Consider the following 19,754-nt stretch of genomic DNA (forward strand, 5'->3'; position numbering starts at 1 on the left):
GTTTTCACTGTGCAGGTGCTGTGGATTTACAATCAGAAGGTGTAGCATGCAAAAGAATGTGATACATACATTGTAGTTTACTGTAGTATTGTTTTCACTGTGCAGGTGCTGTGGATTTACAATCAGAAGGTGTAGCATGCAAAAGAATGTGATACATACATTGTAGTTTACTGTAGTATTGTTTTCACTGTGCAGGTGCTGTGGATTTACAATCAGAAGGTGTAGCATGCAAAAGAATGTGATACATACATTGTAGTTTACTGTAGTATTGTTTTCACTGTGCAGGTGCTGTGGATTTACAATCAGAAGGTGTAGCATGCAAAAGAATGTGATACATACATTGTAGTTTACTGTAGTATTGTTTTCACTGTGCAGGTGCTGTGGATTTACAATCAGAAGGTGTAGCATGCAAAAGAATGTGATACATACATTGTAGTTTACTGTAGTATTGTTTTCATTGTGCAGGTGCTGTGGATTTACAATCAGAAGGTGTAGCATGCAAAAGAATGTGATACATACATTGTAGTTTACTGTAGTATTGTTTTCACTGTGCAGGTGCTGTGGATTTACAATCAGAAGGTGTAGCATGCAAAAGAATGTGATACATACATTGTAGTTTACTGTAGTATTGTTTTCACTGTGCAGGTGCTGTGGATTTACAATCAGAAGGTGTAGCATGCAAAAGAATGTGATACATACATTGTAGTTTACTGTAGTATTGTTTTCATTGTGCAGGTGCTGTGGATTTACAATCAGAAGGTGTAGCATGCAAAAGAATGTGATACATACATTGTAGTTTACTGTAGTATTGTTTTCACTGTGCAGGTGCTGTGGATTTACAATCAGAAGGTGTAGCATGCAAAAGAATGTGATACATACATTGTAGTTTACTGTAGTATTGTTTTCATTGTGCAGGTGCTGTGGATTTACAATCAGAAGGTGTAGCATGCAAAAGAATGTGATACATACATTGTAGTTTACTGTAGTATTGTTTTCACTGTGCAGGTGCTGTGGATTTACAATCAGAAGGTGTAGCATGCAAAAGAATGTGATACATACATTGTAGTTTACTGTAGTATTGTTTTCACTGTGCAGGTGCTGTGGATTTACAATCAGAAGGTGTAGCATGCAAAAGAATGTGATACATACATTGTAGTTTACTGTAGTATTGTTTTCACTGTGCAGGTGCTGTGGATTTACAATCAGAAGGTGTAGCATGCAAAAGAATGTGATACATACATTGTAGTTTACTGTAGTATTGTTTTCACTGTGCAGGTGCTGTGGATTTACAATCAGAAGGTGTAGCATGCAAAAGAATGTGATACATACATTGTAGTTTACTGTAGTATTGTTTTCACTGTGCAGGTGCTGTGGATTTACAATCAGAAGGTGTAGCATGCAAAAGAATGTGATACATACATTGTAGTTTACTGTAGTATTGTTATCACTGTGCAGGTGCTGTGGATTTACAATCAGAAGGTGTAGCATGCAAAAGAATGTGATACATACATTGTAGTTTACTGTAGTATTGTTATCACTGTGCAGGTGCTGTGGATTTACAATCAGAAGGTGTAGCATGCAAAAGAATGTGATACATACATTGTAGTTTACTGTAGTATTGTTTTCACTGTGCAGGTGCTGTGGATTTACAATCAGAAGGTGTAGCATGCAAAAGAATGTGATACATACATTGTAGTTTACTGTAGTATTGTTTTCACTGTGCAGGTGCTGTGGATTTACAATCAGAAAGTGTAGCATGCAAAAGAATGTGATACATACATTGTAGTTTACTGTAGTATTGTTATCACTGTGCAGGTGCTGTGGATTTACAATCAGAAGGTGTAGCATGCAAAAGAATGTGATACATACATTGTAGTTTACTGTAGTATTGTTTTCACTGTGCAGGTGCTGTGGATTTACAATCAGAAGGTGTAGCATGCAAAAGAATGTGATACATACATTGTAGTTTACTGTAGTATTGTTTTCACTGTGCAGGTGCTGTGGATTTACAATCAGAAGGTGTAGCATGCAAAAGAATGTGATACATACATTGTAGTTTACTGTAGTATTGTTATCACTGTGCAGGTGCTGTGGATTTACAATCAGAAGGTGTAGCATGCAAAAGAATGTGATACATACATTGTAGTTTACTGTAGTATTGTTTTCACTGTGCAGGTGCTGTGGATTTACAATCAGAAGGTGTAGCATGCAAAAGAATGTGATACATACATTGTAGTTTACTGTAGTATTGTTTTCACTGTGCAGGTGCTGTGGATTTACAATCAGAAGGTGTAGCATGCAAAAGAATGTGATACATACATTGTAGTTTACTGTAGTATTGTTTTCACTGTGCAGGTGCTGTGGATTTACAATCAGAAGGTGTAGCATGCAAAAGAATGTGATACATACATTGTAGTTTACTGTAGTATTGTTTTCATTGTGCAGGTGCTGTGGATTTACAATCAGAAGGTGTAGCATGCAAAAGAATGTGATACATACATTGTAGTTTACTGTAGTATTGTTTTCACTGTGCAGGTGCTGTGGATTTACAATCAGAAGGTGTAGCATGCAAAAGAATGTGATACATACATTGTAGTTTACTGTAGTATTGTTTTCACTGTGCAGGTGCTGTGGATTTACAATCAGAAGGTGTAGCATGCAAAAGAATGTGATACATACATTGTAGTTTACTGTAGTATTGTTTTCACTGTGCAGGTGCTGTGGATTTACAATCAGAAGGTGTAGCATGCAAAAGAATGTGATACATACATTGTAGTTTACTGTAGTATTGTTTTCACTGTGCAGGTGCTGTGGATTTACAATCAGAAGGTGTAGCATGCAAAAGAATGTGATACATACATTGTAGTTTACTGTAGTATTGTTTTCACTGTGCAGGTGCTGTGGATTTACAATCAGAAGGTGTAGCATGCAAAAGAATGTGATACATACATTGTAGTTTACTGTAGTATTGTTTTCACTGTGCAGGTGCTGTGGATTTACAATCAGAAGGTGTAGCATGCAAAAGAATGTGATACATACATTGTAGTTTACTGTAGTATTGTTTTCACTGTGCAGGTGCTGTGGATTTACAATCAGAAGGTGTAGCATGCAAAAGAATGTGATACATACATTGTAGTTTACTGTAGTATTGTTTTCATTGTGCAGGTGCTGTGGATTTACAATCAGAAGGTGTAGCATGCAAAAGAATGTGATACATACATTGTAGTTTACTGTAGTATTGTTTTCACTGTGCAGGTGCTGTGGATTTACAATCAGAAGGTGTAGCATGCAAAAGAATGTGATACATACATTGTAGTTTACTGTAGTATTGTTTTCACTGTGCAGGTGCTGTGGATTTACAATCAGAAGGTGTAGCATGCAAAAGAATGTGATACATACATTGTAGTTTACTGTAGTATTGTTTTCACTGTGCAGGTGCTGTGGATTTACAATCAGAAGGTGTAGCATGCAAAAGAATGTGATACATACATTGTAGTTTACTGTAGTATTGTTTTCACTGTGCAGGTGCTGTGGATTTACAATCAGAAGGTGTAGCATGCAAAAGAATGTGATACATACATTGTAGTTTACTGTAGTATTGTTTTCACTGTGCAGGTGCTGTGGATTTACAATCAGAAGGTGTAGCATGCAAAAGAATGTGATACATACATTGTAGTTTACTGTAGTATTGTTATCACTGTGCAGGTGCTGTGGATTTACAATCAGAAGGTGTAGCATGCAAAAGAATGTGATACATACATTGTAGTTTACTGTAGTATTGTTTTCACTGTGCAGGTGCTGTGGATTTACAATCAGAAGGTGTAGCATGCAAAAGAATGTGATACATACATTGTAGTTTACTGTAGTATTGTTTTCACTGTGCAGGTGCTGTGGATTTACAATCAGAAGGTGTAGCATGCAAAAGAATGTGATACATACATTGTAGTTTACTGTAGTATTGTTATCACTGTGCAGGTGCTGTGGATTTACAATCAGAAGGTGTAGCATGCAAAAGAATGTGATACATACATTGTAGTTTACTGTAGTATTGTTTTCACTGTGCAGGTGCTGTGGATTTACAATCAGAAGGTGTAGCATGCAAAAGAATGTGATACATACATTGTAGTTTACTGTAGTATTGTTTTCACTGTGCAGGTGCTGTGGATTTACAATCAGAAGGTGTAGCATGCAAAAGAATGTGATACATACATTGTAGTTTACTGTAGTATTGTTTTCACTTGTGCAGGTGCTGTGGATTTACAATCAGAAGGTGTAGCATGCAAAAGAATGTGATACATACATTGTAGTTTACTGTAGTATTGTTTTCACTGTGCAGGTGCTGTGGATTTACAATCAGAAGGTGTAGCATGCAAAAGAATGTGATACATACATTGTAGTTTACTGTAGTATTGTTATCACTGTGCAGGTGCTGTGGATTTACAATCAGAAGGTGTAGCATGCAAAAGAATGTGATACATACATTGTAGTTTACTGTAGTATTGTTTTCACTGTGCAGGTGCTGTGGATTTACAATCAGAAGGTGTAGCATGCAAAAGAATGTGATACATACATTGTAGTTTACTGTAGTATTGTTTTCACTGTGCAGGTGCTGTGGATTTACAATCAGAAGGTGTAGCATGCAAAAGAATGTGATACATACATTGTAGTTTACTGTAGTATTCTTTTCACTGTGCAGGTGCTGTGGATTTACAATCAGAAGGTGTAGCATGCAAAAGAATGTGATACATACATTGTAGTTTACTGTAGTATTGTTATCACTGTGCAGGTGCTGTGGATTTACAATCAGAAGGTGTAGCATGCAAAAGAATGTGATACATACATTGTAGTTTACTGTAGTATTGTTTTCACTGTGCAGGTGCTGTGGATTTACAATCAGAAGGTGTAGCATGCAAAAGAATGTGATACATACATTGTAGTTTACTGTAGTATTGTTTTCACTGTGCAGGTGCTGTGGATTTACAATCAGAAGGTGTAGCATGCAAAAGAATGTGATACATACATTGTAGTTTACTGTAGTATTGTTATCACTGTGCAGGTGCTGTGGATTTACAATCAGAAGGTGTAGCATGCAAAAGAATGTGATACATACATTGTAGTTTACTGTAGTATTGTTTTCACTGTGCAGGTGCTGTGGATTTACAATCAGAAGGTGTAGCATGCAAAAGAATGTGATACATACATTGTAGTTTACTGTAGTATTGTTTTCACTGTGCAGGTGCTGTGGATTTACAATCAGAAGGTGTAGCATGCAAAAGAATGTGATACATACATTGTAGTTTACTGTAGTATTGTTTTCACTGTGCAGGTGCTGTGGATTTACAATCAGAAGGTGTAGCATGCAAAAGAATGTGATACATACATTGTAGTTTACTGTAGTATTGTTTTCACTGTGCAGGTGCTGTGGATTTACAATCAGAAGGTGTAGCATGCAAAAGAATGTGATACATACATTGTAGTTTACTGTAGTATTGTTTTCACTGTGCAGGTGCTGTGGATTTACAATCAGAAGGTGTAGCATGCAAAAGAATGTGATACATACATTGTAGTTTACTGTAGTATTGTTTTCACTGTGCAGGTGCTGTGGATTTACAATCAGAAGGTGTAGCATGCAAAAGAATGTGATACATACATTGTAGTTTACTGTAGTATTGTTATCACTGTGCAGGTGCTGTGGATTTACAATCAGAAGGTGTAGCATGCAAAAGAATGTGATACATACATTGTAGTTTACTGTAGTATTGTTTTCACTGTGCAGGTGCTGTGGATTTACAATCAGAAGGTGTAGCATGCAAAAGAATGTGATACATACATTGTAGTTTACTGTAGTATTGTTTTCACTGTGCAGGTGCTGTGGATTTACAATCAGAAGGTGTAGCATGCAAAAGAATGTGATACATACATTGTAGTTTACTGTAGTATTGTTTTCACTGTGCAGGTGCTGTGGATTTACAATCAGAAGGTGTAGCATGCAAAAGAATGTGATACATACATTGTAGTTTACTGTAGTATTCTTTTCACTGTGCAGGTGCTGTGGATTTACAATCAGAAGGTGTAGCATGCAAAAGAATGTGATACATACATTGTAGTTTACTGTAGTATTGTTTTCACTGTGCAGGTGCTGTGGATTTACAATCAGAAGGTGTAGCATGCAAAAGAATGTGATACATACATTGTAGTTTACTGTAGTATTCTTTTCACTGTGCAGGTGCTGTGGATTTACAATCAGAAGGTGTAGCATGCAAAAGAATGTGATACATACATTGTAGTTTACTGTAGTATTGTTATCACTGTGCAGGTGCTGTGGATTTACAATCAGAAGGTGTAGCATGCAAAAGAATGTGATACATACATTGTAGTTTACTGTAGTATTGTTTTCACTGTGCAGGTGCTGTGGATTTACAATCAGAAGGTGTAGCATGCAAAAGAATGTGATACATACATTGTAGTTTACTGTAGTATTGTTTTCACTGTGCAGGTGCTGTGGATTTACAATCAGAAGGTGTAGCATGCAAAAGAATGTGATACATACATTGTAGTTTACTGTAGTATTGTTTTCACTGTGCAGGTGCTGTGGATTTACAATCAGAAGGTGTAGCATGCAAAAGAATGTGATACATACATTGTAGTTTACTGTAGTATTGTTATCACTGTGCAGGTGCTGTGGATTTACAATCAGAAGGTGTAGCATGCAAAAGAATGTGATACATACATTGTAGTTTACTGTAGTATTGTTTTCACTGTGCAGGTGCTGTGGATTTACAATCAGAAGGTGTAGCATGCAAAAGAATGTGATACATACATTGTAGTTTACTGTAGTATTGTTTTCACTGTGCAGGTGCTGTGGATTTACAATCAGAAGGTGTAGCATGCAAAAGAATGTGATACATACATTGTAGTTTACTGTAGTATTGTTATCACTGTGCAGGTGCTGTGGATTTACAATCAGAAGGTGTAGCATGCAAAAGAATGTGATACATACATTGTAGTTTACTGTAGTATTGTTTTCACTGTGCAGGTGCTGTGGATTTACAATCAGAAGGTGTAGCATGCAAAAGAATGTGATACATACATTGTAGTTTACTGTAGTATTGTTTTCACTGTGCAGGTGCTGTGGATTTACAATCAGAAGGTGTAGCATGCAAAAAAATGTGATACATACATTGTAGTTTACTGTAGTATTGTTTTCACTGTGCAGGTGCTGTGGATTTACAATCAGAAGGTGTAGCTTGCAAAAGAATGTGATACATACATTGTAGTTTACTGTAGTATTGTTTTCACTGTGCAGGTGCTGTGGATTTACAATCAGAAGGTGTAGCATGCAAAAGAATGTGATACATACATTGTAGTTTACTGTAGTATTGTTTTCACTGTGCAGGTGCTGTGGATTTACAATCAGAAGGTGTAGCATGCAAAAGAATGTGATACATACATTGTAGTTTACTGTAGTATTGTTTTCACTGTGCAGGTGCTGTGGATTTACAATCAGAAGGTGTAGCATGCAAAAGAATGTGATACATACATTGTAGTTTACTGTAGTATTGTTATCACTGTGCAGGTGCTGTGGATTTACAATCAGAAGGTGTAGCATGCAAAAGAATGTGATACATACATTGTAGTTTACTGTAGTATTGTTTTCACTGTGCAGGTGCTGTGGATTTACAATCAGAAGGTGTAGCATGCAAAAGAATATGATACATACATTGTAGTTTACTGTAGTATTCTTTTCACTGTGCAGGTGCTGTGGATTTACAATCAGAAGGTGTAGCATGCAAAAGAATGTGATACATACATTGTAGTTTACTGTAGTATTGTTTTCACTGTGCAGGTGCTGTGGATTTACAATCAGAAGGTGTAGCATGCAAAAGAATGTGATACATACATTGTAGTTTACTGTAGTATTGTTTTCACTGTGCAGGTGCTGTGGATTTACAATCAGAAGGTGTAGCATGCAAAAGAATGTGATACATACATTGTAGTTTACTGTAGTATTGTTTTCACTGTGCAGGTGCTGTGGATTTACAATCAGAAGGTGTAGCATGCAAAAGAATGTGATACATACATTGTAGTTTACTGTAGTATTGTTTTCACTGTGCAGGTGCTGTGGATTTACAATCAGAAGGTGTAGCATGCAAAAAAATGTGATACATACATTGTAGTTTACTGTAGTATTGTTTTCACTGTGCAGGTGCTGTGGATTTACAATCAGAAGGTGTAGCTTGCAAAAGAATGTGATACATACATTGTAGTTTACTGTAGTATTGTTTTCACTGTGCAGGTGCTGTGGATTTACAATCAGAAGGTGTAGCATGCAAAAGAATGTGATACATACATTGTAGTTTACTGTAGTATTGTTTTCACTGTGCAGGTGCTGTGGATTTACAATCAGAAGGTGTAGCATGCAAAAGAATGTGATACATACATTGTAGTTTACTGTAGTATTCTTTTCACTGTGCAGGTGCTGTGGATTTACAATCAGAAGGTGTAGCATGCAAAAGAATGTGATACATACATTGTAGTTTACTGTAGTATTGTTTTCACTGTGCAGGTGCTGTGGATTTACAATCAGAAGGTGTAGCTTGCAAAAGAATGTGATAACATACATTGTAGTTTACTGTAGTATTGTTTTCACTGTGCAGGTGCTGTGGATTTACAATCAGAAGGTCAAGATTGTCTCCTGCACACTGAACAGAGAGAGGACTCTTTTAGGTTTGTTGTTGTGTATTTCTTACTTTTGTCTGAATGTCTTGAAATCTGTTTCTGTCTGTAACAGAGAGAGGACTCTTTTAGGTTCGTTGTTGTGTATTTCTTACTTTTGTCTGAATGCGTATCATTTCTTCTTGAATGTCTTGAAATCTGTTTCTGTCTGTAACAGAGAGAGGACTCTTTTAGGTTCGTTGTTGTGTATTTCTTACTTTTGTCTGAATGCGTATCATTTCTTCTTGAATGTCTTGAAATCTGTTTCTGTCTGTAACAGAGAGAGGACTCTTTTAGGTTCGTTGTTGTGTATTTCTTACTTTTGTCTGAATGCGTATCATTTCTTCTTGAATGTCTTGAAATCTGTTTCTGTCTGTAACAGAGAGAGGACTCTTTTAGGTTCGTTGTTGTGTATTTCTTACTTTTGTCTGAATGCGTATCATTTCTTCTTGAATGTCTTGAAATCTGTTTCTGTCTGTAACAGAGAGAGGACTCTTTTAGGTTCGTTGTTGTGTATTTCTTACTTTTGTCTGAATGCGTATCATTTCTTCTTGAATGTCTTGAAATCTGTTTCTGTCTGTAACAGAGAGAGGACTCTTTTAGGTTCGTTGTTGTGTATTTCTTACTTTTGTCTGAATGTCTTGAAATCTGTTTCTGTCTGTAACAGAGAGAGGACTCTTTTAGGTTTGTTGTTGTGTATTTCTTACTTTTGTCTGAATGTCTTGAAATCTGTTTCTGTCTGTAACAGAGAGAGGACTCTTTTAGGTTTGTTGTTGTGTATTTCTTACTTTTGTCTGAATGTCTTCAAATCTGTTTCTGTCTGTAACAGAGAGAGGACTCTTTTAGGTTTGTTGTTGTGTATTTCTTACTTTTGTCTGAATGTCTTGAAATCTGTTTCTGTCTGTAACAGAGAGAGGACTCTTTTAGGTTCGTTGTTGTGTATTTCTTACTTTTGTCTGAATGCGTATAATTTCCTCTTGAAATCTGTTTCTGTCTGTAACAGAGAGAGGACTCTTTTAGGTTTGTTGTTGTGTATTTCTTACTTTTGTCTGAATGCGTATAATTTCCTCTTGAATGTCTTGAAATCTGTTTCTGTCTGTAACAGAGAGAGGACTCTTTTAGGTTTGTTTTGTGTATTTCTTACTTTTGTCTGAATGCGTATAATTTCCTCTTGAATGTCTTGAAATCTGTTTCTGTCTGTAACAGAGAGAGGACTCTTTTAGGTTCGTTGTTGTTTATTTTTCACTTCTTTTGTCTGAATGCGTATAATTTCCTCTTGAATGTCTTGAAATCTGTTTCTGTCTGTAACAGAGAGAGGACTCTTTTAGGTTCGTTGTTGTGTATTTCTTACTTTTGTCTGAATGCGTATAATTTCTTCTTGAATGTCTTGAAATCTGTTTCTGTCTGTAACAGAGAGAGGACTCTTTTAGGTTTGTTGTTGTGTATTTCTTACTTTTGTCTGAATGCGTATAATTTTTTCTTGAATGTCTTGAAATCTGTTTCTGTCTGTAACAGAGAGAGGACTCTTTTAGGTTTGTTGTTGTGTATTTCTTACTTTTGTCTGAATGCGTATAATTTTTTCTTGAATGTCTTGAAATCTGTTTCTGTCTGTAACAGAGAGAGGACTCTTTTAGGTTTGTTGTTGTGTATTTCTTACTTTTGTCTGAATGCGTATAATTTTTTCTTGAATGTCTTGAAATCTGTTTCTGTCTGTAACAGAGAGAGGACTCTTTTAGGTTTGTTGTTGTGTATTTCTTACTTTTGTCTGAATGCGTATAATTTTTTCTTGAATGTCTTGAAATCTGTTTCTGTCTGTAACAGAGAGAGGACTCTTTTAGGTTTGTTGTTGTGTATTTCTTACTTTTGTCTGAATGCGTATAATTTTTCTTGAATGTCTTGAAATCTGTTTCTGTCTGTAACAGAGAGAGGACTCTTTTAGGTTTGTTGTTGTGTATTTCTTACTTTTGTCTGAATGCGTATAATTTTTTCTTGAATGTCTTGAAATCTGTTTCTGTCTGTAACAGAGAGAGGACTCTTTTAGGTTTGTTGTTGTGTATTTCTTACTTTTGTCTGAATGCGTATAATTTTTTCTTGAATGTCTTGAAATCTGTTTCTGTCTGTAACAGAGAGAGGACTCTTTTAGGTTTGTTGTTGTGTATTTCTTACTTTTGTCTGAATGCGTATAATTTTTCTTGAATGTCTTGAAATCTGTTTCTGTCTGTAACAGAGAGAGGACTCTTTTAGGTTTGTTGTTGTGTATTTCTTACTTTTGTCTGAATGCGTATAATTTTTTCTTGAATGTCTTGAAATCTGTTTCTGTCTGTAACAGAGAGAGGACTCTTTTAGGTTTGTTGTTGTGTATTTCTTACTTTTGTCTGAATGCGTATAATTTTTTCTTGAATGTCTTGAAATCTGTTTCTGTCTGTAACAGAGAGAGGACTCTTTTAGGTTTGTTGTTGTGTATTTCTTACTTTTGTCTGAATGCGTATAATTTTTTCTTGAATGTCTTGAAATCTGTTTCTGTCTGTAACAGAGAGAGGACTCTTTTAGGTTTGTTGTTGTGTATTTCTTACTTTTGTCTGAATGCGTATAATTTTTTCTTGAATGTCTTGAAATCTGTTTCTGTCTGTAACAGAGAGAGGACTCTTTTAGGTTTGTTGTTGTGTATTTCTTACTTTTGTCTGAATGCGTATCATTTCTTGATGAATGTCTTGAAATCTGTTTCTGTCTGTAACAGAGAGAGGACTCTTTTAGGTTTGTTGTTGTGTATTTCTTACTTTTGTCTGAATGCGTATCATTTCTTGATGAATGTCTTGAAATCTGTTTCTGTCTGTAACAGAGAGAGGACTCTTTTAGGTTCGTTGTTGTGTATTTTTCACTTCTTTTGTCTGAATGCGTATCATTTTTTCTTGAATGTCTTGAAATCTGTTTCTGTCTGTAACAGAGAGAGGACTCTTTTAAATTCGTTGTTGTGTATTTTTCACTTCTTTTGTCTGAATGCGTATAATTTCTTGATGAATGTCTTGAAATCTGTTTCTGTCTGGACATGGAATCAGCATGTGACGTCAGAGGCTGACTAAAACTAAAAGCAGAGACTACAAAAGAGTGCACGTTTAACAAAAAGAAGAGAATAAAAAGAATGCTTATAAAACTGGCTTACTGCATACATGCTATTTGTATTCTTGATGGACATATGACAGTTGGTGTAGATCTGGAAAGTCATTATTGACCTCAACTGCTGGCACGATTTCATAGAAGGTGCTGCAATAGAGCGCTGAAGAATATATTTCTTAATTTTGCACGGTATGTTGTGCTGAATGTGACAAGTTGATCTTTGAAGTTTGATTTTGATTTGATGCATGTTTATACAATCAGGATTTACAACGCTTACCAGACAAGACCCTGGTCAGGACGGGAAGCCGAAAGGTCAGTGTTGCCTGTCTGCAGTACTGTGTGTGTGTGTGTGCATGCGTTCATGTGTGTTAGTTAGTTTCTGTGTGCGTGTGTGTGTTTCTGTGTGTGTGTGCATGCGTTCGTGAGTGTGTGTGCATGCATACGTGCCGTGTGCATGTGTGTGTGTGACATTACTGCTTTATGATTGAGTAGGGCTGTGAACTTGATCAGAAAATGACTTATAGAAAGTGATTTCATTTATTTGTTCACTCACTTTTTGCCCTCAAGCCTGATGTTAATTGGGCAAAACCAATTTGTTCAAGTCCACTCCATGAAGCTCGCTGCCAGAAGCTTTGGCACTGAATCAACTTCAGGCTCAGTTAAGGCCTTCATTATGGTGTGTGTGTGTGTGTGTGTTAGTGTGTATCTGTTAGTTAGTGTGTGTGTGTGTGTGCGTCAACGCTTGTGTATGCAAGCATGCGTGTGTGAGTTTATCTGAATGTGCGCGCATTCATGTGTGTGATTCACTGATTGCCACCAACAGATGTGTACCAAGCGTTCCTGGCAGAGCTGCAGTCGCTGGATCCCCGCGTGTTCTCGCTCAACCTGCAGCGCCACTGTTTCCTCAAGGTGCAGTTCCTGTACCCTGACGCCACACCCCCATCCCGCTCGGGCTCTGCACGCCACTCCTACATGGTCGTCATGCTGCATAAAGAGTGTGAGCTGCTGAGTCTTTTCTCTCGTTCAACAGTGGAAGCCCCCCTTTTAAGAACCCCCACCCACCCCCCATCAATTTAAGACTCCCTACTTTTCAAGACCCTGTTTTCTCAGATTGACCCCCCCCCCCCCCCCCCTCCAATGTAATACTCCCTCCTTTTTCAAGGCCCTGATTTCTCAGATTTTCTGTTCATTTCCTGAAGCTATAACTGTATCCCCATTGTGAAACTCCCTCCTGTTTATCACCTGATTTTGTCACATTTTTTGAGGTTTTAACCCATTTCCCCCTGTGGCATAAAAAGTAACTTTGTAAATAAAAAAATTAAAAAAAAAGTTTTTTGAAATTATAAATGCTCAAACATCACAGATAGCCAGTAGAAATAGAAACAGATAATTATGCATCATAGGTAGCATTGTGTACAGCGGATAGAAACAGATATGAGACAATGACAAAAGGTGACGTTTTCATGTCAGTATGTCCCAAATGACATCACCAGTACATTTTTCATTCTATCTAATCTGTTTTCGTTCTATTTTTTCTAATAACATGCGTTAACAATTGATTGCCAACTGGAATGGAAGAGCACAAAAAGTGTAACTTGATATGTAGTTTCTCTAGAGGGAAAAACATCTTCCACTTTCATGTCAGTGTGTCCCATGCAACATACATTTGCCAAACAGCTATGTGTAAGTAGATTATTTGTTAGTGGTATAGAACATACTGATCAACAATCAAAGTCAGTTTTCACATTCATTTTCTACCTATTTCTTATTTGTTTATTCTTTTGGCAATGGTGAAATGTCAGCAATCGTGTGTCATTCGGGACAGTAGACATGACACCTGACCTTTTGTCACTATCTCATATGCATCATAGGTAGCATTGTGTACAGCGGATAGAAACAGATATGTATCATAGGTAGCATTGTGTACAGCGGATAGAAACAGATATGTATCATAGGTAGCATTGCGTACAGCGGGTAGAAACAGATATGTATCATAGGTAGCATTGTGTACAGCGGATAGAAACAGATATGTATCATAGGTAGCATTGTGTACAGCGGATAGAAACAGATATGTATCATAGGTAGCATTGCGTACAGCGGATAGAAACAGATATGCATCATAGGTAGCATTGTGTACAGCGGATAGAAACAGATATGCAACATAGGTAGCATTGTGTACAGCGGATAGAAACAGATATGCATCATAGGTAGCATTGTGTACAGCGGGTAGAAACAGATATGCATCATAGGTAGCATTGTGTACAGCGGATAGAAACAGATATGCATCATAGGTAGCATTGTGTACAGCGGGTAGAAACAGATATGCATCATAGGTAGCATTGTGTACAGCGGGTAGAAACAGATATGCATCATAGGTAGCATTGTGAACAGCGGATAGAAACAGATATGCATCATAGGTAGCATTGTGTACAGCGGATAGAAACAGATATGTATCATAGGTAGCATTGTGTACAGTGGATAGAAACAGATATGTATCATAGGTAGCATTGTGTACAGCGGGTAGAAACAGATATGCATCATAGGGAGCATTGTGTACAGCGGATAGAAACAGATATGCATCATGGGTAGCATTGTGTACAGCGGATAGAAACAGATATGCATCATAGGTAGCATTGTGTACAGCGGATAGAAACAGATATGCATCATGGGTTGCATTGTGTACAGCGGGTGTTACAGGGATCTGCATATGGGAGCTTGAGCGGGCGTTATTGTGTGATCTGGACGGAGCTTGAGCGGGCGTTATTGTGTGATCTGGACGGAGCTTGAGCGGGCGTTATTGTGTGATCTGGACGGAGCTTGAGCGGGCGTTATTGTGTGATCTGGACGGAGCTTGAGCTGGCGTTATTGTGTGATCTGGACGGAAAAGTGTTAAAAGGGAGGTTCCACTGTATACATTAGAGTTGGGGGGGGGGGGGGGGGGGGGCTGTTTAAGGAGAGTGGAGAGATGGTTATGACTGACCAGACCAGACTATGGGAAGAGTGTCCTTTTTAAATAGAATATTTTTGATTTCTTCTTCTTCTGCGTTCGTGGGCTGAAACTCCCACGTACACATGTATGACCGTTTTTACCCCGCCATTTAGGCAGCCACACACCGATTTCGGGGGAGTTCTTGATTTAAATCATTTGTTTTGAATGGCATCGTATACTAGTTGTTTACTTTTTAACAAGTTTAAACAAATGTGACCGGTGTTTGTACTCTAAATCCCATAATGCAAATGAAATAAAAATGGTGTTGAAGTTTGTGTCTTTTTGTCTCGCCAGCTATTGGGCTGTACCAGATTCACATGGCTCGCATTGGAGATCGCGGCATTGTGAGTGTTACAATCTTATGCATACAATATGTAAATATGCGGGGAAATAGCTCAGTCGGTAGCGGCGCTGGCTTCAGAACAAGTTGTATCACTATCAGCGTGGGTTTGATCCCCACGTTCGACGAGGGATATATTTCCAAGGGTCAACTTTGTGCAGACTCTCCTCGGTTTCCGAACACCCTCATGTGCACGCATGCGCACGATAGAGAACCCAAGTTCACGGCAAAAGTCTCAGGGCATAGAATTATGAATACACGCATGCAGGAGAACAAAAGGGAAGCGCCGTACAGTATGGCAGCTGGCTTACCTCAGAGAGAAAGCAGCCCCAATTTCCATGAGGGTAACCTCACAGGACTATATAAGTTATTCTTATCCTTATTAGGTGCATTATTATATTTAAGCTTCTTTTCTCATGAGCCATTGTGGGTTTTTGAGTCACTTGAGAAAAAGTGACTCTATGTAATCGGTCAGTGTTAGTCTGTCCGGCCGGCCGGCCGTCCGTAGACACCACCTTAACGTTGGACTTTTCTCGGAAACTATCAAAGCGATTGGGCTCATATTTTGTTTAGTCGTGACCTCCAATGACCTCTACACTTTAACGATGGTTTCGTTGACCTTTGACCTTTTTCAAGGTCACAGGTCAGCGTCAAAGGAAAAATTAGACATTTTATATCTTTGACAAAGTTCATCGGATGTGATTGAAACTTTGTAGGATTATTCTTTACATCAAAGTATTTACATCTGTAGCCTTTTACGAACGTTATCAGAAAAACAAGGGAGATAACTAGCCTTTTCTGTTCGGCAACACACAACTTAACGTTGGGCTTCTCTCGGAAACTATAAAAGTGACCGGGCTCAAATTTTATGTGAACGTGACTCATTGTGTTGTGAATAGCAATTTCTTCCTGTCCATCTGATGCCTCATATAATATTCAGAACTGCGAAAGTGACTCGATCGAGCGTTTGCTCTTCTTGTTTAAATACTGTTAAAAGGACCATGCATTCCTTTTGCACCCAGTATTGTGAGAATCACATTGGTAGTTTTGTAAAGAAGATGAATTTTGCAAGGATCTTTGTGAAGTGTTTTGCAAGTTTCAGCCTTTTGTGATACATATTTCTGGATTAATAACCTTAATTATTTGTTATGATGTGGACTGTGTGGTCTCACATGAGTTAGTTAATGAATGAGTTACACTTGCTTTCACCCTCTGCAATCATATGGCAGACCTGTTTACCCTCCCGGATTGTCCGGAATTATTACGGATTTGGGGTCTAAATTCCGGTATTACGGAATACTACCAAAAATTCCGGAAATTCCGGTCGAGAGAACCTTTTTCTTGCGTGGAAATTCGAAGTCGAAATTGTGGTAGTCACCAGGGCTGTGATTTCAAGGCTGACCGAAACAGCCTTTTCTGCGCATGTGCACAGCAAGGTATTTGTCGGATTCCGCGGATTTGAGATCGACATTGCATGGTCCGAAAGGTAATATAGGGCCGATCTCTGTGGGGACGAAATGCCAACCAAAAAAGCGAAAGTTGTACAGAAATATCGGCAAAACTATTAAGTCAAGTGGCGGTGTCTGGTGAAGTTTAAGAAGAGCGAACCACATTCATTTTGGTGATCAACTTGAGATCAGTGCAACAACAAAGCTAGTCAGTTACGAGTCACGTCGCGGCACGTGTCCCGAGGTCAGACGCAGCATTAGTTTTAACAAAATGCAGTACACAAATGAACATGGAAACAAACAAAAACACGAAATTATGTTTGGCAAAACATGAGCCTGCTTCGCATCGAGTTTATTTGACCTAGGTCTCTACTTCCACAGAATCTCTCAGACCTGCGAACCGATCTCTCACTACGGTCAGTCGCGCCAGAGACATAGATGTAGGTCGAGTATGGTCGCGCTCATCAGTTACTTGGCTGTTGCCGAAATTCAAGTCTTTCTGAGTCTAAAACTGATCTCCATTAATATTTCTCCAAAATAGCAAAGATCACAGTTCTTTGAATCGAAAAACTTACAACAAAATGTTTAAATGAAATAAACGAATCGGTCCTCTAAAATTAAAGGTAGCTTCTGGAGAGAGTTATTATGACTGGTTTTAATGCAGGATGTCTGATGTGACAGAATGTAAGGTGGTTTTGTTCACATGCATCTTCAAGTGACTGTAAATAGTCCAGGGGTGGGGGTGGGGGATGTTACAGGGGATGTCAAAAAAGCAAAAAAACAACAACAAAAATTCAGTCTGTGGGAAAAAAACTAAAGACATTTTCTGTCTGTGAAATTGTTGTTGTTGTCTGGAGCAGATATCAATGAAGATAAATTGCCATTATTTAATACTAACTTTAAAAGAAATAATGAGTGGCTGCTGACACCAATTTATCATGTTTAAAATCAAGGATAAACTACAAATTGTTTATAAAATAGCTAAAATTCTTCAGCCAGACCCCCCCCCCCCCCAACCCCTGGACCGCAGGTTGTACACCCCCCCCCCCCCCCCCCCCCTAGCTCTCTTGCTCCGCCCCTGAATACTGTGGTGTTTTTTTTTTAGATAAAGTAAACTTGTCTTAGTTAACTTGCATATTATATATCAGGTGTCGTGTGTTTGTGTGTGTGTGTGTCATCGAGCTTCTGTGTGTGTAGTACAATACTGTTGAACATGGTTATCAATTTTGTACTTGTTTTGCATGGTAGCGCGCAAATAAACGTGTCGCTTAATCGTTTTCGAGCTGGTTTATGGTTGATAAAAAAGATTACTCAAAGATGCCTCAAATTACGGAAAAGTACCAGCTGCATTCCTGATTTTCATTTTGGAGGGTAAACAGGTCTGATATGGGGGGGGGGGGGGGGGGTGTCTTTCTTTTGAAGTGATTTTTTAATTTTTGCTTTTGATTTGTTTTAGATCTGGGTTTTTTATTTAACATGCATGCACAATTTTGAGTACAATGAGACAAAGCAACAGAAATGTCAGCTTTGTATAGTGTCAAAACTTATGTTTTTGCACGAGTGTTTTTTTTTACGTGTATGACCATTTTTACCCCACCATTCAGGCAGCCATACGTCGCTTTTGGGGGAATTATTATTCATGAAAACACTTGCAGATGATGTCAGGCCAACCAACCACAGAGCAGATCGTGCGGAAGTTTGTGTGGGGCCAGTGGGATGCGGGGTCTCAGCGACTGTATTACATCCACAACGTGCGGCAGAGCAGTGGCGGCCCTTCGGATGGCGTGGGACACAGACTCTCCGTCATCCAGTTCCACAGTGGCAACAAGTTTGACAACATGGTTGGTACTTTTACTTCTTCATATTTAGAGATGCCAACTGTTACGATTTCACCGTTGCATGCTACATTTTTAGACCAATTGCTGATAGAAGAACAAAGAAAAAGTAAAGGGTGACACTGACACCCAACAGAAGAATATTTTTGGCAAATTGTAAGTTGCTTTTCTTCTGTGCAATGCAGTGCGTGTGTATGTTGGTGCATCCATGTTTACATTCATGTACATGAGTTATGAACTGTACAGTGGAACCCTCCTTTTAAGACTTCAAAAAATCTGAGAAAATCAGGTCTTAAAAAGGAGGGAGTCTTAAATTTGGGGTAAACTGACAGAGGTTATGAACAGAATATCTGAGAAAATAGGATCTTAAAAGGCAGGGAGTCTTAAATTGGGGTAAACTGACAGAGGTTATCAACAGAATATCTGAGAAAATAGGATCTTAAAAGGCAGGGAGTCTTAAATTGGGGTAAACTGACAGAGGTTATCAACAGAATATCTGAGAAAATAGGATCTTAAAAGGCAGGGAGTCTTAAATTGGGGGTCTTAAAAGGCAGGTTCCACTGTACTTTGACAGAAGATGTAAACATTTTGTTACAGATTGATGTGCCCATCAACTTTCCGTTTCCCTACATAAGGTCATCAACCAGGTTTGTCTGCTTGTTTGTTTCTCCTCTCTTCTGTTTGCCTGCTGTGTGACTGAACTCACTGTGTCATGCACCTGTCTGTTTGCCTGCTGTGTGACTGAACTCACTGTGTTATGCACCTGTCTGTTTGCCTGCTGTGTGACTGAACTCACTGTGTCATGCACCTGTCTGTTTGCCTGCTGTGTGACTGAACTCACTGTGTCATGCACCTGTCTGTTTGCCTGCTGTGTGACTGAACTCACTGTGTCATGCACCTGTCTGTTTGCCTGCTGTGTGACTGAACTCACTGTGTCATGCACCTGTCTGTTTGCCTGCTGTGTGACTGAACTCACTGTGTCATGCACCTGTCTGTTTTCCTGCTGTGTGACTGAACTCACTGTGTCATGCACCTGTCTGTCGGCACACACGCACACACTGACAAACACACAGACACATTCACACATGTGTAATCACACAGATGCATTCATGCGGAGTAGGTATACACAGACTCATGCACACAGACACTCACAGACACACACACTCTCTCTCTCTCTCTCTCTCTCTCTCTTTCTCTCTTTCTCTCTCTCTCAATCTCTCTCTCAAATCTATTCACACAGAGGCATTGATGCGGCGTAGGTAGACACACGCACACACACATACACACACTTTCTCTCTCTCTCTCTCTCTCTC

At 38.5% G+C, this 19,754-nt stretch overlaps 1 protein-coding gene across 1 annotated transcript in view; it reads left to right on the forward strand.

The window, feature by feature from the left end:
* The window catches only part of LOC138965354 (protein pigeon-like), a 73,388-nt gene that overhangs the window by 13,162 nt on the left and 40,472 nt on the right, over positions 1-19,754 (forward strand). Inside the window, exons 4-9 of the mRNA XM_070337493.1 lie at positions 8,658-8,727; positions 12,091-12,141; positions 12,653-12,826; positions 15,113-15,162; positions 18,262-18,447; positions 19,039-19,088. Coding sequence (XP_070193594.1) covers positions 8,658-8,727; positions 12,091-12,141; positions 12,653-12,826; positions 15,113-15,162; positions 18,262-18,447; positions 19,039-19,088 — 581 coding nt within the window. The remainder of the gene's footprint in view (positions 1-8,657; positions 8,728-12,090; positions 12,142-12,652; positions 12,827-15,112; positions 15,163-18,261; positions 18,448-19,038; positions 19,089-19,754) is intronic.

Source organism: Littorina saxatilis, linkage group LG4 (assembly GCF_037325665.1).
Source record: "Littorina saxatilis isolate snail1 linkage group LG4, US_GU_Lsax_2.0, whole genome shotgun sequence".
In the NCBI taxonomy this organism is placed as follows: domain Eukaryota; kingdom Metazoa; phylum Mollusca; class Gastropoda; order Littorinimorpha; family Littorinidae; genus Littorina; species Littorina saxatilis.